The sequence below is a fragment of the Girardinichthys multiradiatus genome, chromosome 20, assembly GCF_021462225.1.
Source record: "Girardinichthys multiradiatus isolate DD_20200921_A chromosome 20, DD_fGirMul_XY1, whole genome shotgun sequence".
Lineage (NCBI taxonomy): Eukaryota > Metazoa > Chordata > Actinopteri > Cyprinodontiformes > Goodeidae > Girardinichthys > Girardinichthys multiradiatus.
In genome coordinates this window covers 38,827,235-38,854,230 of record NC_061812.1, presented here as the reverse complement: position 1 = coordinate 38,854,230, position 26,996 = coordinate 38,827,235, and the positions used below count along the sequence as shown (strand labels likewise).

The following is a 26,996-nucleotide window of genomic DNA, read 5'->3' as shown; positions in this document are numbered from 1 at the left end:
CTTGGTTACCATGGATGTGTTGGATGCAACCTGGTGGACAGATAATACTGAAATCACACTGACAAGACTTCCTGCTGTTGGGGAAAACCGGAGATGTTACTGATACTGCTGCCCTTCTAAGGGCTGTTTGATCTACTAACACCTGAAGAAGTTATCACTTCATTCAAATCCTTTCAACCTAATTTCATTTCATTATATACTTCTAATTCATATGTTGAGGCAAATAAATCACTTATTTGAAGGATTGTTGTCCAGAAGGTTTTCCAAAAAAAAAAACAGAAAAGTTTAGTGTTATAGCTGCATTAAAAAAACTGTTCAAAATGAAAATGTTTTTCATAAAAGTGTACCCATGAAATAGTGTCCTGTTTTCTTCTATGTTTCCTAAGCACTGTAATCCCCTTGGCTCATCTGCCCCATATTTGCTTCTGTATCATCTCCACTGTCTGCCAGCCATATCAAAATTAACTCTGCAAGACCAGGAGCAGTAGCAGGTTGCATATCGAGGATCACGGTCTGTCTCAAACCCAATCCCCGTGTGGTTTGTTAGCAGGAAAAGAGAAGCGGTAGGAAAATATCAACCCACATGGATGTGTAAGAGACTATATCCTCTGCTCTTTTTAGTCCTGTTGAAATGAATAGTCCAGCAGGTAGCATCAGATAGATCAAGGATTTCCTGCTAGTCTGCTTATTGTTGCTGGCAAATTAGATGTCTGCATTCTAATTTGTTTACTGCTTTAAACTCCAATTTACTCTGACTACAGTCGGTAGGGTCCAAGGACAATTGCCTCAGTGAAACAATTTAGTACAAATGCAGTCAACTTTTCTCCTTTCGTGTTTTATCCTTGATGAATCAGTCGTGCCTGTGGAGAAATCCCTTCCAACAACTCCAATAAGGACTACTCCTCTTAAAAACAGAAGACGCAAGACACCAAAATACATCAAGATTTATTTAATGTAACAGTGACAATGGAAAAAGAAATATATAAAATAATCTGTGGCACTTAGAGTGAACTACTTCACTCAAAACCTCTATAAATATGTCACAAGGATAAAGATCGGGGGCACAGTTGGCAGCCTGCATGGCATCTCTTATTTTATCGACTCGTGCTGTTTAGAAAATTCATGTCTTTTATGTTAAACATATAATTTACAACCATATAGTTCATAATATCCTGTTTTTAGTTCTGATGCTGTACAGGCAGAAACAGCAGGATAAAGCAGTGCTGGAGCACATCATTCCTGCATAACTTAAACTGCCTTTGATGTGGTTGCATATATTTTGCCTACGAAGTTGGGTGCCCATATTTGGCAATAAAGATTGTGATAAATCTGCAGGTAGGCCCGTTTTGCTCTTAGAATGTCCTCACAGATGGGTTAGAGCCTGTTGCTGAGTGTTGTTTATTTAAATAAGTGGTATCTGCTCTTTTTACAAAAATGTATTGCCTCCTTTGACAGCAGCATATCATGTCTAGCTGGAAAACAAGAAAAGGTTGAAAAGGAGCCCGTCTACTTTGGTTAGGTGCTTTGTACTAGGCATGGACCAGTTACCAGCATCAAGGTATACCAATGTATACCATCACAAAGTCCCTTTTTTCAAAAGTGCAAGATCTTTTGATATACAAATTCTGTGGCTTATTGTCATTTAAATGAGAAACTAGAAAAAGTGCCAATGGTATTTTAGTTATTGAATATAGAATACCTCTGCTGTTCCTCTTTCCCATCTGTTGCTGTGCACTGCTTGTCAGCTGTCTGGAAGAAAGCTAATTTGGTTTACTTAGAAGACAGACAAAGTTGCTTGGAAATATCTTCCTTCATGAAAAACAGGGACAGTCATGGTGTGGAAACGAAAGTGGTGCCACCCATCACTTTTATTAAAGTGCACCAATAATCATATGTTAGAGTGACAGAACCTAAAAATATTGTTAATATAAAACAAATAAATCACAATCTGGTAAAATCACTACTAAAATTGAATCAGTAATTTTAAATCACACTTCTGAAACCACAAAAAATCTTTTGAGTTATGCCCACTAAAACAGCATGGTACTACTATAAACTACCGGTCAAAAGTTTTAGAACAACTTTCTCATTTTAAGGTTTTCCTTTTGTTTTTGACTGTTTACATTGTACATAGATTCTCAGTGAAGCCATCAAAACTGTGAAGGAGCACATGTGCAATTACACTCACTGACCACTTTATTAGATACACCTTGCTAGTACCAGGTTGGACCCCCTTTTACCTTCAGAACTGCCGTAATCCTTCGTGGCATAGATTCAACAAGGTACTGAAAACATTCCTCAGAGAGTTTGGTCCATATTGACATAGCATCACGCAGATGCTGCAGATTTGTTGGCTGTACATCCATGATGCGAATCTCCCATTCCACCACATCCCAAAGGTGCTCTATTGGATTGAGAGCTGGTGACTGTGGAGGCCATTTGAGTACAGTAAACTCATTGTCATGTTCAAGAAACCAGTCTGGGATGATTCGTGCTTTATGACATGGCGCGTTATCCTGCTGGAAGTAACCATCAGAAGATGGGTACACTGTGGTCATAAAGGGATGGACATGGTCAGCAACAATACTTAGGTAGGCTGTGGCGTTGACACAATGCTCAATTGGTACTAAGGGTCCCAAATTGTGCCAAGAAAATATCCCCCACACCATTACACCACCACCACCAGCCTGAACCGTTGATACAAGGCAGGATGGATCCATGCTTTCATGATGTTGACGCCAAATTCTGACCCTACCATCCGAATGTCGCAGCAGAAATCGAGACTCATCAGACCAGGCAACGTTTTTCCAATCTTCTATTGTCCAATTTTGGTGAGCCTGTGCGAATTGTAGCCTCAGTTTCCTGTTCTTAGCTGACAGGAGTGGCACCCGGTGTGGTCTTCTGCTGTTGTAGCCCATCCGCCTCAAGGTTCAATGTGTTGTGTGTTCAGAAATGCTCTCCTGCATGCCTTGGTTGTAACAAGTGGTTATTTGAGTTACTGTTGCCGTTGTATCAGCTCGAACCAGTCTGCCCATTCTCCTCTGACCTCTGGCATCAACAAGACATTTGCACCCACAGAACTGCTACTCACTGGATATTTTCTCTTTTTCGGACCATTCTCTGTAAACCCTAGAGATAGTGTGTGAAAATCCCAGTAGATTAGCAGTTTCTAAAATACTCAGATCAGCCCGTCTGGCACCAACAACCATGCCACGTTCAAAGTCACTTAAATCACCTTTCTTCCCCATTCTGATGCTCGGTTTAAACTGCAGCAGATCTTCTTGACCATGTCTACATGCCTAAATGTGTTGAGTTACTGCCATGTGATTGGCTGATTAGAAATTTGCGTTAATGAGCAGTTGGACAGGTGTACCTAATAAAGTGAGTGTATGCAGCAAATAAAAAATTGTAAAATAACTTTAAATATATTATATATTTTAGATTCCTTAAAATAGCTGCTGTTTGCTCTGATGACTGCAACATTAACCTTTGGCCGTCTCTGAATGAACCTCTGGGATGTTCTTTCAGGACTTTTTTTCAAAACCATTTCAGGTGACCACTTCAATAAGCTTATGGAGAGCAAAGCAATAATCAAAGCAAAGGGTGGCTTTTTTGCTACATAATTTGATGTGTGTTCATTCAGTTTTGAAAATAAAGCAACCCATGAAGTGAGAAATTTTATCTAAAACGTTTGAGCGATAGTGTACATGGATCATGATGTAAAGTCTGTAATGGCACCATAACTCTCACAGTAATCACAAAATGAATTGTTTACTTTAAAACAGAAGACTTATTTTAGTGGGAATATGTTGAATTGTTGTGTGGTCACTTATTGGTAAAACAGAAGAAGGATGTAGTATCCTCTTCTGTTACAATGATTATACAGGTCCTTCTCAAAATATTAGCATATTGTGATAAAGTTCATTATTTTCCATAATGTCATGATGAAAATTTAACATTCAGATATTTTAGATTCATTGCACACTAACTGAAATATTTCAGGTCTTTTATTGTCTTAATACGGATGATTTTGGCATACAGCTCATAAAAACCCAAAATTCCTATCTCACAAAATTAGCATATCATTAAAAGGGTCTCTAAACGATCTATGAACCTAATCATCTGAATCAACGAGTTAACTCTAAACACCTGCAAAAGATTCCTGAGGCCTTTAAAACTCCCAGCCTGGTTCATCACTCAAAACCCCAATCATGGGTAAGACTGCCGATCTGACTGCTGTCCAGAAGGCCACTATTGACACCCTCAAGCAAGACGGTAAGACACAGAAAGACATTTCTGAACGAATAGGCTGTTCCCAGAGTGCTGTATCAAGGCATCTCAGTGGGAAGTCTGTGGGAAGGAAAAAGTGTGACAGAAAACGCTGCACAACGAGAAGAGGTGACCGGACCCTGAGGAAGATTGTGGAGAAGGGCCGATTCCAGACCTTGGGGGACCTGCGGAAGCAGTGGACTGAGTCTGGAGTAGAAACATCCAGAGCCACCGTGCACAGGCATGTGCAGGAAATGGGCTACAGGTGCCGCATTCCCCAGGTCAAGCCTCTTTTGAACCAGAAACAGCGGCAGAAGCGCCTGACCTGGGCTACAGAGAAGCAGCACTGGACTGTTGCTGAAGTGGTCCAAAGTATTTTTTTCAGATTAAAGCAAATTCTGCATGTCATTCGGAAATAAAGGTGCCAGAGTCTGGAGGAAGACTGGGGAGAAGGAAATGCCAAAATGCCAGAAGTCCAGTGTCAAGTACCCACAGTCAGTGATGGTCTGGGGTGCCGTGTCAGCTGCTGGTGTTGGTCCACTGTGTTTTATCAAGGGCAGGGTCAATGCAGCTAGATATCAGGAGATTTTGGAGCACTTCATGCTTCCATCTGCTGAAATGCTTTATGGAGATGAAGATTTCATTTTTCAGCACAACCTGACACCTGCTCACAGTGCCAAAACCACTGGTAAATGGTTTACTGACCATGGTATCACTGTGCTCAATTGGCCTGCCAACTCTCCTGACCTGAACCCCATAGAGAATATGTGGGATATTGTGAAGAGAACGTTGAGAGACTCAAGACCCAACACTCTGGATGAGCTAAAGGCCGCTATCGAAGCATCCTGGGCCTCCATAAGACCTCAGCAGTGCCACAGGCTGATTGCCTCCATGCCACGCCGCATTGAAGCAGTCATTTCTGTAAAAGGTTTCCCGACCAAGTATTGAGTGCATAACTGTACATGATTATTTGAAGGTTGACGTTTTTTGTATTAAAAACACTTTTCTTTTATTGGTCGGATGAAATATGCTAATTTTGTGAGATAGGAATTTTGGGTTTTCATGAGCTGTATGCCACAATCATCCGTATTAAGACAATAAAAGACCTGAAATATTTCAGTTAGTGTGCAATGAATCTAAAACATATGAATGTTAAATTTTCATCATGACATTATGGAAAATAATGAACTTTATCACAATATGCTAATATTTTGAGAAGGACCTGTATATGCAGGAAAAGATGGGTGAGCTCCGTAGAAGCAAAAAGAGGCAGGGAGGACATATTTCGAAATTGCAGCTATTGTTTGTGAGCAGAAAATTCCTTATTTTACCAATTAGCTATAGGAGCATCATTATTTATGAGCGGTTTTATTTTCCGTCCATCTATTGAAGTGGCTTTTATAGGCCAAACATGAAACATCTTGCTAGAAAATGTACTGAAAATGTACAGACTGATTTAAAGAACTTGAGTGGTGTGACAGATGGTGTGCCTAGGATACAATTTTGACAGTAACATTACTGTAGTGCAGCTAAACCCTGATGAGTAAAACATGGACTGATTATTTAGAAAAAAAGTGAGACTTGTACAATCTCAGCAAAGCTCCTAAATATCAAGCATTCTTGTGACAGTTGCTTAGAGTAATGAGAGTAACACTGCTGGTCAGAACCAGAGTACAGGTTAAGATGTCTAACTGGAACTATTGCGAGTTACAAACCTGAATATAGTTGAAAAGGAAGAGTTGTTAAGAAACAATTTATGTGCTTGAATGCAACACTGTTTTAAAACGTGTCTCTTACACAGCTGACTGCAGGCTCCACCGTAGCAGACAGCCTGACTACTGCCTAATATAAGCTTCTTATACTTTACTGTATGAAGAGAAAAATGGCTACAAATGGGACAATATCCTGCTCAATAAGCACTTAAAAACTTCAAATAAATTTAGTAGGTGTAAATCAGTGTAAGGATAGATGTATTAATCATACATGCATTTCTATTTTAATGAAAACAATTAGATCATGTTTTTGGTTATTGTTAATGTTTTTTTTTTTTGTAAAAACTGTAAAATTTTTAAGCTGTGGCATGTTTACATGTGAATCTCATATGGTCCCATGCCTACTTTAAACCAACTAGCAGAAGCATTTATCAAGGGTGGCATTTCTGTTTCTTTTTATATGTAAAGCTACTACTGTAGAGATTAAGCGGACAGTGAGAATTAAAAAAAAAGAGAAATTAAAGTTTACAAGATATCTATTAAAGGGTTACATTACATTCTTTTCTTTATTTGGACAAAATATTAATCTTCAATCTTGTACAGACAGTGAGGTAATCAAACAACCATATTTTTTACAATTTAAAATTAAGGGAGAATAACACTTTTTATTTATTTCAGCTATTTGGATTCTGCTTGTTGTCCTTATTGTTTATTTTGAAGCAAAAACAGATTGATCTATTTGGCCAGCGAAGCGAGTAATGCAGATTTATGGTGGGCAAGCCATTTTTGGAGGGTGCTCCCCAGCATTGCTCTCACTGTGACCTCCACAAACAAAAGGGCCTGCCTTGTCTGCTGATACAGAACAGGCAATGAAGGACTCCCTCTCTGAAAGACATAAAAAGGAGAAACATGGGTATGAGCCACTGAGTGTGATGGGCTTCCTGTTTTTCATGCCAGTTTTAATGATAAATAGAAATTAATCTCAAAACACCGGTTGCATTGCGAATTACTGACAGTTTTAGAGCAAACTAAAACCCTGCAGGTGAAATAATTAAAAATAATGAATTATGTTTTCTGGATTTGGATGGAACACCTACGGTGCCTTGAAAGAGTATCATCACATCCTTTTTTTTACATTTTGTCATTTACAACCTCAACTTTGAAGTAATTTTGTAGGGATTTCTGTGATAGACCTACACAATGTGGTGCATAGTTGTAAACTTTAAGAAAATCATACATGTTTTCATTTTTTTTTTGTATGTTTTCACAAATAAAACAAAAAAAAAACTGCCAAAACATTTTGCACATTCCTCTTTACATAATAGTTTAAGCCCAGTCAACTTCAATCGAGCGCCTATGAACATCCATTTTCAAGCCTTGCCACAGATCAACAATAGGATTTAGGTCTGTACTTTGACTGGGCCACCTAAACACATGAATAAGATTTGATTGAAACTATTGCATTGTACCTCTGCCTGTATGTTTAGGGTTGTCTTCTGCTGGAATGTGAACCTCCATGCCAGTCTCGGGTTTTATTCAATTTCTATAAGTTTTTTTTCCAGGTTTGTTCGGCATTTAGCTCCAACCATCTACCTTTCAACTCTGACCAGCACCTCTGTCAGTGCCATCAGTTCCATGCTTCACCATGGGTGTGTTTAGAGTGAGTGTGTGCAATGTTCTCCTTCTGCCACAAATACTGTTTTGCATGGAGACCACAAATTTCAATATTTGTCAAATCAGATCCAGTGTTATTTTGTTGAATAAAGTTTTCAACTAAACTTTTATCAGCAACGTTTTTTCCCTCACAAAAACCAGACAACAAAATAAATAAATTACAAAACCTATGTAGAATACGACTAAAAGTATGAAAAAAATTATGAACATTGACGAATAAAAGGAAGAAATATTTTGGGGGAGATAAAATTAAATATCAAATTTTTATCATGTGGAAATGTGGGACAAGACGGAAATATAGCCATTAAGGCTTATTCTAAAGTTGTTTCAACTAACAAAAATAAATCTGTCCTTGTAGTGCAAAATTTAAATTGGATTCCATTCCATTCTAGGATACCTATAGCAGCTAGTAGTAATGAAATAAAAAAGAGGCCTTAAAAAAGAATACAATGCTGAATGAATGAAATTTATATTTTAGTTGAATAAATGTAATAACATTTAGTCGACTAAAACTAACCTAAAAATACAATAAATACAGATTGCTAAATTGCAACTACAATTAAGTTACATTTCAATCAGTGAATTTGTTTAAATCATTGAGTAAAATAAATAAGTTGGCGATGTCAAAATTAAAATTAATCCAATCAGGAACCTTCTTCCATATGCTTGCTGAAACCGCTATGAAGCCTGTAGCAAGCAGCAGATACGATTTCTTATGGTTAACCTTTATTGTTAAAATCTTTGAAAAACTTGTCTTTTTTTTTTCCCATTCACAATTATACAGTTCTGGTCTCGACACAAATCAAATCAAGAATTTGCGGCAGGACTTTAAAATTGATGTTCACAGATGCTCTTCACTCGGTCTACGTTTGAGTTATTTTGTACCGAAGAATGGGCAAAAAATTCAGTCCCTAGTTCTGCAAAGCGTGTAAAGACATACTCCAAGAGACTTTCAGTTTTAATGCAGCAAAAGATGGTGGCACTTTACAACATACTTGTGAAGATTATGATTGTGATGTGAAAAAGTTTGAGAGGTATTAATACTTTTGCTGGGCCAAATGCCTGTTTGGGCATTTTGACCAGAGAGGCAGGTGAATGATGAATGTTAATTAAAAAAGAAAGCAGCTTGCAGGATAATAGGCCCTTCATGTAGTCTGTGGGCTATGCTGTATGTTTATAGCTGCTTTAATAAGAGCCTCAAAGGGGAATAAGTGGCCTCTGATAACACACCATACAACAGAAAGGGGCTTGCCTCGCAATCTCACCTATGTACACACACAAAGAAATCAAAGAAAGACAGGCTTGCATACACTTCAAGAAGCACACAAATAGATGAACACATAGAAGGACACGATTAGTCCCTAATGGGATTGGCAGACCAGTGCAAGGCACTGTAATAAAACATATACAGTGGCTGATATCAAAAACGAGGCCTGGAACAAAAGAGACAATGAAAGGAATAGGGGCTGATAACAGACAGCAGAGTTCTGCAGAGGGCTCTGACTCCGACCATATAGAAAGGTTAACCCATCGCGACACTACACATTTAGTGACATATGTGCAATCATTACTGTGAGAAAATACTAGAAGTTACTCCTCATTTATGCATTGACTGCCTGTGCTGGATGATAAATATTTACAGTAGGTGGCAGTAAAATCAGTATTTGTCTCACGCCTGCCCAATCATGCACAGCATGTAAACACACACTTGATTATTTCGCACTGAGTATTTAGGTTAATAGGAAGTCATTGAACATGAGTTGGTCACACTCCTACCACAATCCTACCAGCTCTTATGCTGATGTGTGTGAGAGACAGCAAAACAAAACAAAAAAAAAAGACAAAAAATCTTAATAAAAAGACTAACCTTTACAGAAGCAAGAATGCAGCTCAATTTCTGTTGACGCATCCTCTGCATTTTGCTTCCAGAAGCTAAAAAGGGGAGTATGGCTGGGTGTTCTGCAAAGAGAGGGTCAAGAAAGAAAAGGACATGTGTGTATCGGGTTGAAAAGCAGCCTCAGGCCTGACTTTTTGTTGGCGCTCTTCTGAGATTTTAGGCCAACGCCATTTTAATCTGGTGCTTTGTTTTCCCTTTGTGTGCAGAACTTTGCATCCTTAAATGACTGAAAAAAACAAATCAAAATAAGTTTTATGACGTTTATTATTTACTTCAAACTGTGCAAAGGAATGAACTGAAAATTAGAGATGCATTATTCAGAGAGATATAAGTGCTCAATCTTACCTTGAACGGCTGAAAAGGCCTGTTCGATCAACTCGTTTAAGCCAGTGGTGGCTGTGAGAGGCCCCAGCACAAGTTTTACCTCTAAATGATGACAAACAAATCTATAGAATAATTTTGGGAACCCCGATGCTGTCTACACCCCCCACCCTCTACTCCACCCTGCAATCCCATTAGTTTCTGTTTTTAATCAAAGTCATTGAGTCTAAGCACTGACAGGAAGGGAGGGGGGCTGTTAAATGAATTCAAATTAGCTGATCAACTTATCACAACTTGCTTTGAGGATTTAACTCCCTTCTCTGTTATTTTTATGCTGCATTGGGAATCTCTTTAGACAGCTAAAAGGCAGTAGAGAAGCAAACTAGACCATAACCTGATCTGAGAGGAATGTGGCCCGAGGCGGAGACCAACTGTTTGTTTCGCACTTTTTTTTTTAACACTGTACTTTTTAATGCTACGGTTTCTCAGACAGGCTGCTTTCCCGTACAGAACCAACCTTGGTATACAGCGGGCACAGACCTACGTCAGAGTAATCTGCAAAGAGTGCAAAACATTTTACAGAAGCAGGAAGCGACGGAAAAACTTTGTCCAAGCATTTAATTAGAATATTCAAATACAGTTTATTTGCAGTTTAAGGATTTTAGGACCAATGGATGCGGTTGATTTAAACTGAAAAATCCTCTGTTGCCATGTATTGTTTGAAAATGTTCTATAGGGAACTTGGTATTCTTTGCACATTTGTGTGTCAGGGTTAAAAGACATGAAACCAGTACACACACAGCAAGCATTTGTATGTCTTCTGCATACGTGAATTGCAAACATGGACACGTTTGCAATGCAGCATGTGTGAGCTCTCACCCTTGTGGTCTTGATCTTGTTCCCAGATGAGCACATCCATCCAGAGTTGTCAGGCAGAGTCTTGCACTCTTCTCCCTCCAGACACGGTTCCATCTCACACCACCACTTCCCAATTACAATGGACGCTGCAGAAGGTGAGCACAGAGCCATAAAAAATCAAAGTGAGTTTATTACACATGTACAGTGCCTTGCAAAACTATCGATGCACTTTGAACATATCTACGTTATGTTATGCTAAAACTGCAAACTTTAAGGTATTTTATTGTTCTAAGACAGAAAAATAAAGTATAGACAAAGTAGGATATAATTGTGACATGGAAGTATACTGATCCATGATCTTCAACCTTTTTCAAACAGAAATAGTGTGATGTACATTTATTCTGATGCCCCTAAATAGAATTTCTTACAACCAATGGCTTTTAGAAGTAACATAAAAGTAAAGTATGTGTAATTCCAACTCAGTAAAGTAACTACTGTTCTGTTCTGCAGGGTGCCACAAGCCATGTAGGGAACACAGCAAACCTGTGGAACAAGGTGCTCGGGTGTATGCCTCAGGTGCTTTGGATGTATGGATGGATGGATGGATAAATAATACACAGCCTGCTTGTTTGTGTGGTAGTTTAGCTTGAGTTATTTTGACAGACTAGAACCACTTTGTGCCATTTGGTAAACATAAATCCAAGCAGACCACCACACCTGGGTGAACCTCCAGGTGTGGAATGTGAAAATCCATTATATTTTCCTTCAACTTTCTGACTATGCACTACTTTTTGTTGCTTTTTCACATAAATCCCTAAAAAGCTCATTGATCTTTGCAGTTGCAACATGACAGAATACAAAAGAAGGTTTGAGAGGTCTAAATCCTTTAGCAAGGCATTGTACATATGCAAACATATCTTGTGTTCACATTAGACAGCTTTCATCATGCATGAGCTATATTATGAGCATCACCACACGAGAGCCTTATCATCTTTCTTTATTATTGTTCTCCCTCCTCTTTGGCCTCAGAACAGTTGTAACCTTGCTGCCTGGGCAGCTTTGCAGTACACAATAATGTTTTAAGCAAAGAAAATGAATCATTATTTTGTTTTGATATAGCTTCATTGTAAGTAAGGGAGCGATCTAATTTTTCATCAAAACTAATTGCCTCTCATTAACATCTACCAGATTCGTCCTGAGGCTGTCTGACAATAACAAATATATTATCTGTTTCTCATCAAACATCCCCTCCTTTTCTGTTTTCCTTTTGTGTCTCTGGATGTGTACTTTCATGTTCATATTTGTTGAACATATATGTTCAACAGGTCAGTATCTTCGACAGTATAAGAGAAAAACCCTGTGTGCATAAACCACTTGAATCACATACATTTATCTATGTATTAAATTAATTCTGTTAGATTTATCTGCTTTTAACAAATCCCTTTGTTTCTCACTTGGGGCATTTTATGCTTTCTGTCATTTTACAGCATGAAAAAAGACTTTGTACACAGCACTGGAAGGTTGACCAAATGTTTGTATATATAGTGAGTTGCACGAGTATTATTAAACCTTGAATGTTTCCACATTTTGTTACAACCACAAACTACAACACATTTTGCTTGGGATTCTGTGTGACCAACACAAAGAGAAACTAGGCCCCGTTTTCAGATGTTATTTGTAAAACATTATAATAGCTATGTATCAATTCCCTTCCACTTAACAGTTAAGAGCAACTTTGTGATGATCTGTCACATACAATCTAATAAAAAAACAATACATTTTGTACTTGCAATGTGAAAATGTTTAACAGACAAGAATACTTTTGCAAGTCACTGTAGTGCAGTTGCTTTCATTCCTGTCCTTAATTTCTGGACTTTAAGATAAAAATATACATGAACACAACAAGTCCTATTTAATAAAACTTTTTAAGGTTTTTATTTATTCATTTTAAATCAAGATGTCCCATAGTGAGAATCTTTCAGAAATAAATCACAGCAAAAATTTAAAAGCCAGCTTTTTATTATTCACATTTGAAGTAGTTTCTGTTTATCGCTCTCCTCCACTTCAGCTTCCTGACAGCAAACGTAAGGAGTTCAAAGCCTAAAGTAGTTTGTAATTCTACTCTTCTTCCTAAATACAGTCTTTTTCTGCAGGTCGGTTATTTATTAATCGAGCTTGCCGCCAACATTTAGAATGATCAGCTCCTTTTATCTTTCTGACAAAAAAAGGAGGTGAAGGTCAAACTGCAGTGTGATTGGAAGAAGTTATAACAATTTTTAAAAGTCCTTTTTTTAAAACTAAAATATGTTATCACTCTCAGCATGTGTTGCCAAGGTTATGGACCATCAACTAGTGGAATATGAGCAGAAGCAGCATGAAGAAAACGGTGCACACATACAAGAACTCAATTCTGCATACAGGTTTAGTGCCATGCTAAAGTATTTCTATTCCGAATTTACACACACCACAGGCACAATATTTAAAGTATCTCATCTCAGTATGGTAAATGGTAAATAGCCTGCACTTGTATAGCGCTTTATCAAATCCTGAGGACACTACAATCAGTCATCCACCACTTCACACACTTACAGTGCTGCATTGTAGCCACAGCTGCCCTGGGGCAAACTGACAGAAGCGAGGCTACCATGCAATCGGTGCATCTGAGCCCTCTGACCGCCATCAGCAGGCAAGGTGGGTGAAGTGTCTTGCCCAAGTACACAATGACTGAGATGGACAGAGAGGGGATTCGGCAACCCACCAGTTGCAGGATGTACTCCTGCCACCTGAGCCACAGTCGCCACCTACATATTTTATTACCATCCAGTATGATATCCCTAAATAAAATACAATGTAACCACTTTCCTTCAGAGGTGACCCTATTAGTATTGACAAATTTAATCTCAGCATATTTAAAGCTGTTTTGTGATTTTCTTAAAGGTTTGTTAGTGAACATTAGCGAACAAACTGCATCATAAAGACCAAGGAACCCAAATGTCACATTTTCATTTTACTACAAGCCAAGTAGGGGACTGAGCAAACATGTGGAAGAGGATTCTCTGCTCAATTAGGACCAACTTAAACTTTTTTGGTGAGCACACGGAAAACAATATCTCTACAGTAAAGCACAGTGGTGACAGCATTATGGTGTGGGGACGCTTTCTTCAACACTAGGGAAGCTGGTCAGATCAGATAGAATGACAGAAGCATAAAGATTCTGCTTTAAGAGCCTTCCTGCTTGTAAAAATGTTTTTGCTTTTTCTCCCTTACTTTGATAAATATAGTCTACATGAAAATAAATAAAAATAAAATATAGTAAATCACTATGGTCAAAAACAGTAGTTTAATGAATTAAATAAAAACAACTCCTGAAAACAATGTAAATGATATTACAGTAGAAAATACACTTTGCAGTAACTTATTAGCATTTAGCATGTGCTGAACACTATTTATTAGGTTTTACCCAGGTTCCTAACAACTCTTTAGTTAGAAAATTCATTACTGCATCAGAGACAGCACTTCACACTGCACACCTCATTATCTTTATATTGCAACATCAAAGACGAGGAAGTGTGTTGTGAGAACCAGCAGAGAATCATAAGCCAAAATAATGTCAGCCTCCAGAAACTGTAATGCCAAAGAGTGTCAATTCTGTGGTGGGCGTGGGACCGGAGCAAAGCAAAATATGGGAATTTGATGATATAAGCTGAAACAAATCCAAAGTTTAACACTAAAATGATGAACTACATGCCAAGGGACGGTTTTTCAATATGAACTTGCAATGGGGGACCAAAGCACAGATTTCCACTGGTCTAATGTCCATTCCTTGTGTTCTTTAGCCCAAACAAGTCTCTTCTGCTTGTTGCCTGTCCTCAGCAGTGGTTTCCTAGCAGCTATTTTACCATGAAGGCCTGATTCACACAGTCTCCTCTTAATAGTTGTTCTAGAGATGTGTCTGCTGCTAGAACTCTGTGTGGCATTGACCTGTTCTCTAATCTGAGCTGCTGTTAACCTGCGATTTCTGAGGCTGGTGACTCGGATGAACTTATCGTCCACAGCAGAGGTGACTCTTGGTCTTCCTTTCCTGGGGCGGTCCTCATGTGACCCAGTTTCTTTGTAGCGCTTGATGGTTTTTGCGACTGTACTTGGGGACACTTTCAAAGTTTTCCCACTTGTTCGGACTGACTGACCTTCATTTCTTAAAGTAATGATGGCCACTCGTTTTTCTTTACTTAGAATTTGTATTCAGGCAAGACAAAAAGCAGCTAACAGTCTATTCAGTAGGACTATCAGCTGTGTACTGTATCCACCTCCTGCACAACACAACTGATGGTCCCAAAACAATTTATAAGGCTTGAAATCCCACTTATTAAACCTGACAGGGTACACCTGTGAAGTGAAAACCATTTCAGGTGAATACCTCTTGAAGCTCATCAACAGAATGCCAAGAGTGTGTGGAGCAGTAATCAAAGCAAAAGGTGGCTACTTTGAAGAACCTAGAATATAAGACATTTTCTCAGTTGTTTCACAGTTTTTTGTTCAGTATATATTTCAACATGTGTTAATTCATAGTTTTGATTCCTTCAGTGTGAAGCTACAATATTCACAGTCATGAAAATAAAGACAACTCTTTGAATGAGGTGTGTCCAAACGTTTGATATGTACTGTATGTGTGTGTGAAAAATAATATAATGCAACTTGTAACTTCATAATGAACCTATTTTGTCATAATTTAAAGACAGCTGTTGAATGTTTAAACACAAGTATAATGTCTAATGGCTACCGACAGATCATCGTAATGACACAAGGACAGCTTTGATTGGGAGGTACTGGGGTAGGATTCAATAAGTTTATATTCCTTACTACCCCATTTCAAACATTACATTAAGCTGTTATCCTGTGAATAGTGTGAAATCTCTGTTGACTATACATGTTTTTGTATTTGTCTGTATCTATTACTCTTATTTTCCAATCCTGTTCAAAATAGCCTTTTAATATTTAATTTACCATCAAACCACACACCACACACACGCTCTTGTTTTGCTATATGTAGTGAGGACCATGTGTTGACTCCCATTGACTTCCATTGATTTTCAGTCATTTTCAACTCTTTCTATGCCCTAACCCTGACAATAATCCTAAACCTAACCATTACCAATACATGCCTAACCCTAACCTTAACCTAAAGTCAATTCATACCTTAGTCCTAAACCTAACTGTTAGCAAAATAGGTTGTGAGGACCAACAAAATGTCCTCACTTTGGTACAAACGGTCCTCAACTTGATGGTGAAATCGGGAAAATGGTTTTCACTGTGATGCCAAGACAGGAACACACACACACACACACACACACACACAAAAGATCCAACTAGAAAAGCTTTGCAATACTCTGTTAGTGAAAGTGTTTTTCTAAATGGGAATGCTGTGACTTTTTGTTTTTTGCTGCACCAAATTCAGGACACCTGACTCTCACCTTGACCGCTAGAGAAATGTCATTTTTTTGAGGGTCAGGAATTCATGCATCACTCTCTCATGACCATTCACCTCCAGCAGTGGTTTTATTTAACTACTCCCCCAACCATCAGCTCACAATGTATGACCTTTGCTTCAACATCGGCCAACTTCACTCTTCTTCTGTGGGTCCAGAATTTTTTCTCTGACTGATAAATAATTTTAAGATCTATGTGTTTACAAGATGAAGGACTTCACTGTGTTTTAATGCGTCAAAACTATTTAACAAAAACCTCATGTTTCTTTAAAGCAGCTCTGGCAAACTGTCAAAGATGACAGATAGGGTTGAAATAATCAGCAAGCAAACAGTGGAAGGGCTTCTATTCAAGATGTTAGCCATGAAACAGGTTGGACTTTTTAAGCTCTGATAGACAAACAGGCAAGGGGTGGGGACTTAAATTGATTGAAAAACATGAATAGATGGACCTTTTTACAAGTGCATCTGTCAGTTCTCTAGCGAGGAGGTTCAGTGATGGATTGAACTCGCTGACACGTACCTGCCAGGTAGCAGAATGTCTGAAAGCCTTGACGAATGAGATGAAGAATTGATCTGTGTCTGTGTCAAAACATGAATACGTGTCTGCGGGTTTAATAAACCCTTAAAGTTTTTTAACTAGTAGAGGCCAGACGGCGCTCAGCTGACTTGAAAAAAAAAAGTTTTCATGGGCTGTCAGCTGTTGTTTTGTTCCTCTTTGAAGCCACCAAAAAGAAAAATTGTGAATAAAAAGCTTGACTCTTTCAGCTGGTAACCAAAAAGTCAACGTACTGATCTCCAGCATATTTTGATTGATTTAAGCAGGGAAAATATTTCCATTAAAATGAGACAAAATTAGGAGTGAAACAATTCAGCAAAAAGGAGTGAAGTAGTGGAAAGGTCAGAGGAGCATGGAGGAAATGAAGCAAGCGTATAATTACTGGAGAATTGAGACTTGTCCCCCTGAACCTGAGGTCAGATTTAGAGAGTCATTATTCAACATTAATCTTAGCAAGTCTGAAAAAGGAGAGTGCCAAGTTTTGATTAGCTATTCAGAAAATATTGTTTGGCTTCATAATCACTCCAGCCTTTCTGAATTGCTGAATTTATAATGACCACACCACAGCACCTCTAGACTTGAAAAACAGTTATTTGTGTGATTTATTTCTCCCTATTCTGATTATGAAATTCAAATTAAATATCAGATTTACAGTAATTTGCAAAACTATTCATACCATGAGACCTTTTGCTTATTTAGTCACATTAAATCCATAAATGTCAGTGCATTTAGTGGAATTTTTGTGATATACAACAATAAAGTAGTACATGACAGAGTTGGAAGGGAAATGAGACATGGTTTTCAAACTATTTTACTAATAACCCACCCGATCTAGAGACTGTGGCTTTTGCCCACTCTTTATGCAAACAAGATTAAGCTCCAGACTGGATGGAGGGCACCTGTGGATATCAATTTTCAAGTCTTGCTACAGATTCCCAATACTGAACAGATTCTGTGTCCAGCTAAATGTTGTTACATCTAAACAAGTGGTGTCCAAAGATATGTCTAAAGGGTTGGTGTCCTGCATGTTTCACTGCATTCATTCCTAAATCAAATGAATGGGTTATTTCCACACTCCTGCAGAACTTGATAAAATGCTTGAGGACTAAAGCTGGACACCCCTAATCAAAATATTTCCACTGTACTGTGGTTGTATGTTTAGGGTTGTTTTCATCTTGTAAAGTGAACCTTCATCTTGGTCTCAAGTCTCGTAAAGCCTCAAACAGGTTTTCTTATGGGATTGACCTGTATTTACCTCCAACCATCCTCCCATTACTGTGTCCGGTTACCCTGCCCCTGCTGAAGAAAAGCACCCCCACAACAGGATGCTGCCACTCCCTTGTTTTATAGAGGGGCTGGTGTGTTCATGGTGATGTCAGTTTTCCACCATACATGGAAAAAAATGTCATGTTGGGGTTTTGGGGTGGACCAAAGTGCAGACAAGAGCTTCGAAGCAGCATATTAAATAAATCCTTCCTTTATTTGCAAGATCAAAAACTTAACAAAAATTACTGCAAGTACAACACAGAATCGGAGTCCAAAAACTTACAAAGCTGAAAACACTGCAGGAACATGGCATGAACGAGGATAGCGAGTGTGAGCGAAGGAACCAGCAAAATACAATGACACAAAACCAACTAATATACCGAGGGATAACAAAAGGGCAGGTAATCAAAGAAACAGGGAACAGGTGTGACAAGGAGGCAGGGGGAGCAGGTGAACCTAATAAAACTAAACATGAGGAAAAGAACTAAATGACAAGACAGTGAGCAGACCTTAAAGAAACTATAAACAAAGATAAAATAAAACATAGAATCAAGAATAAACATGAACTGAAGGAAACTGAGAAACTGGAGGGGATACAACAACCTAAGCACTTAGTAAAATATAAATCATAAGGGAAACCTGACTACAAAAGTAAACAAACCTAAACCAACAGTGATAGAACAAAAATGGAAAGGAAACAGAACCAGAATATGTACAAACCAACAATAACTAAAAACCTACAAGGAAGAGCCGGAAGGAGAATACCTAACCATAATTAGGTTAGGTTTCTCATTTAGAGATACTAAATGAGGAACTAAACTAAAGAATCCAAGGAAGACAACTATAATAGTAATAATAATAATATCACAAAGTAAAAAGAAAGCAACCAGTAAGAAGCTGAAAACGAGAGGAGAGAAACACAACACACACTAGGAGGCGGTAGAGAGAACAAAACTAACAGGGGGCAAAAGAAAATAAACAGACTGCAAAAACCCAAACTAAATAAAAAGTTGAAAACACAAGACCACAACAAAGTCAAAGATGTCATATCATGACACATTATGCATATGGTTGCAGATCTCTACAATTTCTCCAGAGTTACCAGATAGCTCTTGACTGCTCTCCTTGCCAGTCAGTTTTAAGTGGACATCCATGTCTTGGTAGCTTTTCACTTTTGTCAGACTATTTTCCTTTTCAGATAATGGAGTGATAAGTGCTTCGTCAAATATTATAGAGCTTGAGATATTATTTTATAGCCTAACCCTAATAAAAAACCTTTTCCATGACCTGTGTGTTGTGTTGCTTGATCTTCACGATGTTCTGTAAAAACCTTTGAGGCATATAAGAACAGCTGGATTTATACTGAGGTAAAATCAGACACAGAATGATTCTATTTACTACTTAGGGAACTACTGAAGGCTGTTTGTCACACTGGATTTTTATTAGGGGCATCAGAGTAAAGAAGGACGCCATGCTTTGATTTTTGATTTGTAAAAAAACTCCAAAACCTTTGTGAAGTGATATGAAATATAAATATGCTTGCAAAGCATAGTATTCTTTCTTTTTTTTTTTGATGGACAGCAGTTATGTAGAATCCTGGAAGTGAAACAACCAGTAATCAGAGATTATATTTTGTCTAAATGCCAAAAATCTGCAAACACTATGTAAATATTTCCCTTGATATCCCTTGAATAGCTAGTGAGGCATGTGCAGTAACATTTCTGTAAGTGCCTAGCTTCTTCTCTTATTCAGACGTAGCTTCCTCTCTTGGTTCACTGTAGCCACCCTACTCATAAAGCTAGGGGTCAGATCAAGAAAAGGCAGGTTTAAGGTCAAAGCCTTATACTGTTCTTAAACTTTTTGTAACAAAACAATTACAGGTTCAGATAGAAAGGAATTCTGCTCCTGTAAAAATCCCACCTTTTATATCATAATGACAGTTTTGGATTTTAAACATATGCTTCTCCCCCCTCCCATAAGGATATTTGAGATGAAAGGAATTGTTGCATTATTAAGGTTAAGTAATGACCTCCCTACCCCTTACACCCTCAGGATATATCTCAAATGTAGCATCAAAACCTGTCATGGACTACTATGTGGGCCTGCAGTCAAACAGAAGGGTTCATTACCCTTCAGTGATCAACAGTGAGGGGACATCTGTGTGTCTCTTGCTGAAAGCCTTTGCTAATACAGCAGCTACATGACAACACAAAGTGGTAGTGCACATTAAGGCATCAGCTTTTCTGTGTTGAGACAATAGCTGGAAATGCAAGTGTGTGCATGTCCATGCTGAGGCTTGTGGTTTGTATGTCTGCTACAGAGGGATAAAGGCAATGGTGCAGTGATGAGCGCCTAATCCAAGCGGCTGTTATTGGTCCGGCGAGGCAGAGATGTAAGCGTTTTACTTCTTGAAAGGGATGTACTTTTCTTGGAGCTCCGCTGGCCCTGACAGAACTGGGACATACTTTTCCTTGTCAACGCTGATAATCAATTCACCCTATAAGGATGCTCTGACAGCAGACCCCCCACTGAGGATGATGCCTCAGTGTAAGCTGTCGTCACATCCCCGTATATTAATAACAGCCCAAACAGTTACAAACAGCAAGTGATAAAAACCCCATGTGGCCCATCTCCGCACGTCAGTAAACACTCGACAATGACTCTGATCTTCTGTGTGTTTTGATGTTGAAGAGTTTGATGGCAATGATGAGTAATAAAGATCATCAGGGAAAAAATGCCTGTTTCTGAAATGTTTCTTAAAGATGAAGGAGTGTTCATATTTCTACCCTTCAATCATGTCCAAGTGACCTCTGGAGATCAGCTTTTAATTATTTGTTCCATCCATGTGCCAGATATTTATATATAATGTTTTGTCTAATAGATATATAACCTGGGTATGATACAGTGGCAGCAGGTGTCCTCCGGGGAGCCGGGAGATGAGCTGGGGTACAGCGTCGTTCCTCATCCCGATGGAACATTAATAACACAAGGACCTGGGGAGAAAGCTCCATCTGGGCCAGGCTGGTGCACCGCTGTGGGGACAGACCACTGGCTCCTGTATTCTATAATCCCTCACATGGTGCAGATTCAGCCCATGGGGCTCCATTGACACAAAAAGAAACAACTTTCAGCAGTAGCTTTTCCAAACAAAAGAATAACTGCTGTCCACGTCCAAACACTGAAAAAAAAAATCCTTAGTTAACGACAGTTCCCAGACCTTGTTCAAACTTTGTCATGTGAGAATCTCAGTCAAAATAGCACATAATGGAAAACATTAAGTGTGGCTTTCATTTGTATTCTACCCCCTTCATCCCAATTCCCCTTAATAAAATTTAGGGCACCAATAGCCATCAAAAGGTCATCTAATAAATAAAGAGTGAGTGAGAGAAAACATACACCATCTGTATTTTTATTTTAGTGCAAATACAGCTTTCCTCTGAAAGATTTCAGAGGTCTTTTGTTAGAGTACATTATTGAAGAAGCAGAATAATGAAACCAAGGAACACAGCAACAGGTCAGGAATAAAGTTATTCAGAAATGTAAAGCAGGGCTAGGTCATGAAACACATCTCAGGTGGGAGAATCTGTTGCTGGACACTAGGAAGGTACTCTGGTTGGATTAAGACAAAATGTTCACTTTTTGACCCACATGAAGCCTGAAAACACCATCATCCAGGTAAACAGGGTGGTGGCAGCATCATGCAGTGGCAATGCTACCCTACAGCCGGGAAAGGAAGTTGTTCAGACCTGATTGGAGAATGGACGGATGGAACTACATACTGGCCAATCCAAGAAGACAAACTATTAAAGGCTGGAAATGACTTGAGACTATAGGACAGAGGTTGACCTTCCCTAGAGGACAACAACTCAAAACACACAGCAAGAGCTACAATGGAATGGATTAAATCAAAGCATGTGTTAGAATAGCAAGTCAAAGTGCAGAGCTGAGACCATTTCAGAATGTGTGGAAAGACTTGAAAATCAATATTCAAATATGTTCTCCATCTAATCTGACTGAGCTGAGTTATTTTGTGAAAAACGGCAGACAATCATTTCAGTCCCTGGATGTGTAAAGTTGATAAAGACATACCCAAAAAGACCTGCAGTAGTAATTGTATATGGTTCAGCAAAATATTGACTTAAATTGATGCCAATTTTCAGATTTTTATTAGTTAAAAAATTAAAACCATGTAAACATTTTTTTACTTGACGGTTGAACTACTTTTGTCTCATAAAATTCTGCACAGTTGTTTGTACTGTTGCCTTAAAGCAAATAGCTGCTTGGTTTCAGAATGGGGCTTTCTGCATAATGTTTGAGTGTTATCCCAAGCTATACATGGTTTCTCTCAGGGTACTCTGACTTCCTCCCATAGTCAAAAATGAAGCATGCTAGTTTAACTGTTGACTCTAAACTGTCCTTAGGAGTGAGTTTGTGCATGCTTAACTGTTTGTCATGCATATCTCCTTGTCCTGTGAATACCAGCCCAGTAAGGCGATGGTATTAGGACAAAATAGAAAGGTGTGAGACAAGCTCTGACATTATTGAACAGCATAAACTCTGCACATATATGGAATGAATTCACACAATTTCTTAAAATACAAGAATTTATTAATAAAAATAAGTCAACTCAAAGTCAAACATATTTCAATTAAACTCTTTACTATGCTAAAACAATCCAACTAAACTACCAAGCAGAATTAAAGAATAACGAAGACTAATGGGCTATGTACAATATAAACAAGTTGATTAAAGATGATTGGAAATTATGACCAAAAGAGTGATGTAACATTACCATGCAATGTTTATGTTTGAGAACCAAGGATTATCTTGAAGAATCTGGAAGTTAAGTTAAGTTAGTCTTGGAACTAACTTGGACAATAATCAGCAAGCATTTAGACAACCCTTCACAATGCAAGATCAGATAAAATATTATTTTAATAAAATAATGTTTTAAATAATGATCTGCTGAATAAAACCAACCTTCTGGATGACCATTTCTCAACGGTGTCTAATTAGCTGCCTTTAGTTATTGAAATAATATTCGAAGAAATATTATTAAGGGAGTATTTTGGAAAAGAGCCAAATCTTTCTGGAGAAATGGGGCTTAATGGTGTTTACTTAGTTATCAAATTTAATAAATGATGTTTAGTAACTATTATTCACTAGCTTGAAAACCAACAACCTTTCTGTTGAATACTCTTTAGTAGCAAGCACATGTTCTTACCGGTTAGCAGTTAAGCTAACAAAGAAGCGGATAGCTTAGCACCAGAATCAACACATACCTTTAAAATACCAGGGTTAATAAAAGGGTTAAAATGCATAAGCGCGGACGGCGTGTTATGAGCAATGTTCTGTTTAAAATCACCCTTTAAATAAAGTTTTTCTTAACCTTAAAACATACAAAGAACACAAACCGGCACGTGTGTTGCAGATAGCCTGCTAGCACTAAGATAGCCGAGTTTCACACAAACTTCATAAAATGAAAAACGTTTAGATCATTTCATCCTAAATCTGTCTCTGCCCAAAACACATAACCTCATGAACCGTGGTGAGGAAGCGTTGTCCAAGGGGCGAAACTTGAAGAAACGTCCACTGTCAACAAGCGGTTACCTCGGGGGTTGAAGGTGCGTTCGCTCTGTGAACAAAATGGTTAGGTCCGGAGCTGTAGCTGGGCGGCTCGTCCTGTCCGCTGCGGTCTTTGCTGTCTTCCTTCCTGGCTGGGAGACCGCGTCTTTGCAGGGGCTTCTCTCGAACACCGTTTGCGTCTGCGGGGGCTCGGAGAGACAGTCAAGCAATGCTTGTACCTTAATTACCCCCGTTCGTGAATGAAAATACCGGATACATAGACAGTATTTCATCCTTACTTATCTTTGCATATGATCGATGATCGTATGGCTTCCTTGGATCCAGTTGAAGAGTTTATGTCTTTTTGCCAGCGAAAGACATCAGCGCGCTGGGCCTCCCCTGACCGGTCCTTCTCGAAGGCCGTGTGGAAACAGGGCGGATGTAGCAACAGCTGTGCTTTTATTTGGGTAGCGGCGTCACAGGAAGTACACAGTTATCCCGTTTCCTGGCTGTGCCAGAAGAAGGTTAATGCACTTTATTTTGAAAGTTCCAGAAAGGTCCGTACCGGAGTTTAATGTTGAAATCCATGGCTGTGGGTCCCAATATATTGAAGACACTGTTGGTGTGTTTGAAATATCAGATTATTTTAACAAGAAATAATCATGTAATTATTTTGTATACCCTTAAACTCCAATTGTACGCTAAAGATCAAAATAAATATCAAAGAGTCTTGTTTGTGTTTGATAGACAAGGATATTATCAAAGCAGGGTCCAACTAAGACAAATAAAAATGATTAACAGGTCAACTTAACATAACTCAGAGGGGGCAGTTGTGCTCAACAATGTAGCAGTACAGCTCAGTGACTTGTCATCTCTATTTTTATCACCACGCCTTCTGAAAGTGCTTGTTAATCAATACACACAGTAAGAATTCTCTCCCTGGGTGAGGTTGAAGCAGAGAGGCATGAAATGTTCTCCACAGCACCTAAACCTCTATCTCAAATTGTCTAATTTGCATACCTTTGTCGAGTCTCTTTAGGTACCCTTACTTCAAGTCCAATAATGATTACAACAAGAAAACTGAGCTATTTTCAACTGTAAATTATTTGTGGTTAAAGGTTTTAGCTTTCATGCTACATCTATGCAGACCATGAACAGTGAATTTACAATCAATACCAGATACTGAGTTCTGTGGAGTGCTATAGTTTCTCTTAGATATGCACCATGCATTATTTGGCCTTGGTTCACTAATGGATGGGTTCAGGCATTATAATTAATACAACTCACAGATGAGCTAAATATTGCAGATATGAAAGGTAGCTCGAGTAGAAGAGAAGAAGAGTTGCATTGCCCAAAAATAAAATTCTGGATTTAAGGCTTAACACTGATTATAAGAATTTCACATTTCTTCAAACAATAATATTATGCCACAAAAATGCTTGCAATGCACTACAGGATGTTGTGGGAACATTACCGTCTCCATTGTCTGCCAACAAGGTAATTGCAGATTGTCTAAAGGAGAACTCAGACTACTGTGGCAATTGAGCACCAAAAGGAACTGTGGATCTGTTTGCCAACTCCTGACATGTCCAAACTATCTGTGGTACATGTACAGGTCAAAATATTAGCATATTGTGATAAAGTTCATTATTTTCCATAATGTCATGATGAAAATTTAACATTCATATATTTTAGATTCATTGCACACTAACTGAAATATTTCAGGTCTTTTATTGTCTTTTAATACGGATGATTATGGCATACAGCTCATAAAAACCCAAAATTCCTATTTCACAAAATTAGCATATCATTAAAAGGGTCTCTAAACGAGCTATGAACCTAATCATCTGAATCAACGAGTTAACTCTAAACACCTGCAAAAGATTCCTGAGGCCTTTAAAACTCCCAGCCTGGTTCATCACTCAAAACCCCAATCATGGGTAAGACTGCCGACCTGACTGCTGTCCAGAAGGTCACTATTGACACCCTCAAGCAAGAGGGTAAGACACAGAAAGAAATTTCTGAACGAATAGGCTGTTCCCAGAGTGCTGTATCAAGGCACCTCAATGGGACGTCTGTGGGAAGGAAAACGTGTGGCAGAAAACGCTGCACAACGAGAAGAGGTGACCGGACCCTGAGGAAGATTGTGGAGAAGGGCCGATTCCAGACCTTGGGGGACCTGCGGAAGCAGTGGACTGAGTCTGGAGTAGAAACATCCAGAGCCACCGTGCACAGGCGTGTGCAGGAAATGGGCTACAGGTGCCGCATTCCCCAGGTCAAGCCACTTTTGAACCAGAAACAGCGGCAGAAGCGCCTGACCTGGGCTACCGAGAAGCAGCACTGGACTGTTGCTCAGTGGTCCAAAGTATTTTTTTCGGTTGAAAGCAAATTCTGCATGTCATTCGGAAATCAAGGTGCCAGAGTCTGGAGGAAGACTGGGGAGAAGGAAATGCCAAAATGCCAGAGGTCCAGTGACAAGTACCCACAGTCAGTGATGGTCTGGAGTGCCGTGTCAGCTGCTGGTGTTGGTCCACTGTGTTTTATCAAGGGCAGGGTCAATGCAGCTAGATATCAGGAGATTTTGGAGCACTTCATGCTTCCATCTGCTGAAAATCTTTATGGAGATGAAGATTTCATTTTTCAGCACGACCTGGCACCTGCTCACAGTGCCAAAACCACTGGTAAATGGTTTACTGACCATGGTATCACTGTGCTCAATTGGCCTGCCAACTCTCCTGACCTGAACCCCATAGAGAATATGTGGGATATTGTGAAGAGAACGTTGAGAGACTCAAGACCCAACACTCTGGATGAGCTAAAGGCCGCTATCGAAGCATCCTGGGCCTCCATAAGACCTCAGCAGTGCCACAGGGTGATTGCCTCCATGCCACGCCGCATTGAAGCAGTCATTTCTGCAAAAGGATTCCCGACCAAGTATTGAGTGCATAACTGTACATGATTATTTGAAGGTTGACGTTTTTTGTATTAAAAACACTTTTCTTTTATTGGTCGGATGAAATATGCTAATTTTGTGAGATAGGAATTTTTTGTTTTCATGAGCTGTATGCCACAATCATCCGTATTAAGACAATAAAAGACCTGAAATATTTCAGTTAGTGTGCAATGAATCTAAAATATATGAATGTTAAATTTTCATCATTACATTATGGAAAATAATGAACTTTATCACAATATGCTAATATTTTGAGAAGGACCTGTATGTGCATAGAAAGGCAATGCTGGAGTAATATTTATGTACCTAAGGCAAGTGTGTTTTCTTATGTCACTGAAACACAACGCACTGTGACGGGGCCATTACTATAGGGCAGTGGCCAGCAACATTTCTGATCCCAAGATCCTTTTTGTCAATCAAAATAATTTGTCCAGAGCAG

General features: G+C 38.8%; 1 protein-coding gene across 18 annotated transcripts in view; it reads right to left on the bottom strand.

Annotated features, from left to right (window-relative positions):
- Nucleotides 1-26,996, bottom strand: part of LOC124856821 (chemokine-like protein TAFA-1) — a 214,912-nt gene that overhangs the window by 6,348 nt on the left and 181,568 nt on the right. For 3 of the 18 annotated variants that reach the window (XM_047347691.1, XM_047347693.1, XM_047347700.1), the window contains one exon: nucleotides 9,523-10,877. In XM_047347691.1, the coding sequence (XP_047203647.1) occupies nucleotides 10,504-10,877 (374 nt within the window). In that variant the 3' untranslated portion in view covers nucleotides 9,523-10,503. Of the gene's footprint in view, nucleotides 1-6,516; nucleotides 6,867-9,522; nucleotides 10,878-26,996 lie in introns of those variants that run through there. The other 15 variants (XM_047347703.1, XM_047347701.1, XM_047347706.1 and 12 more) reach the window with 14 other exon arrangements.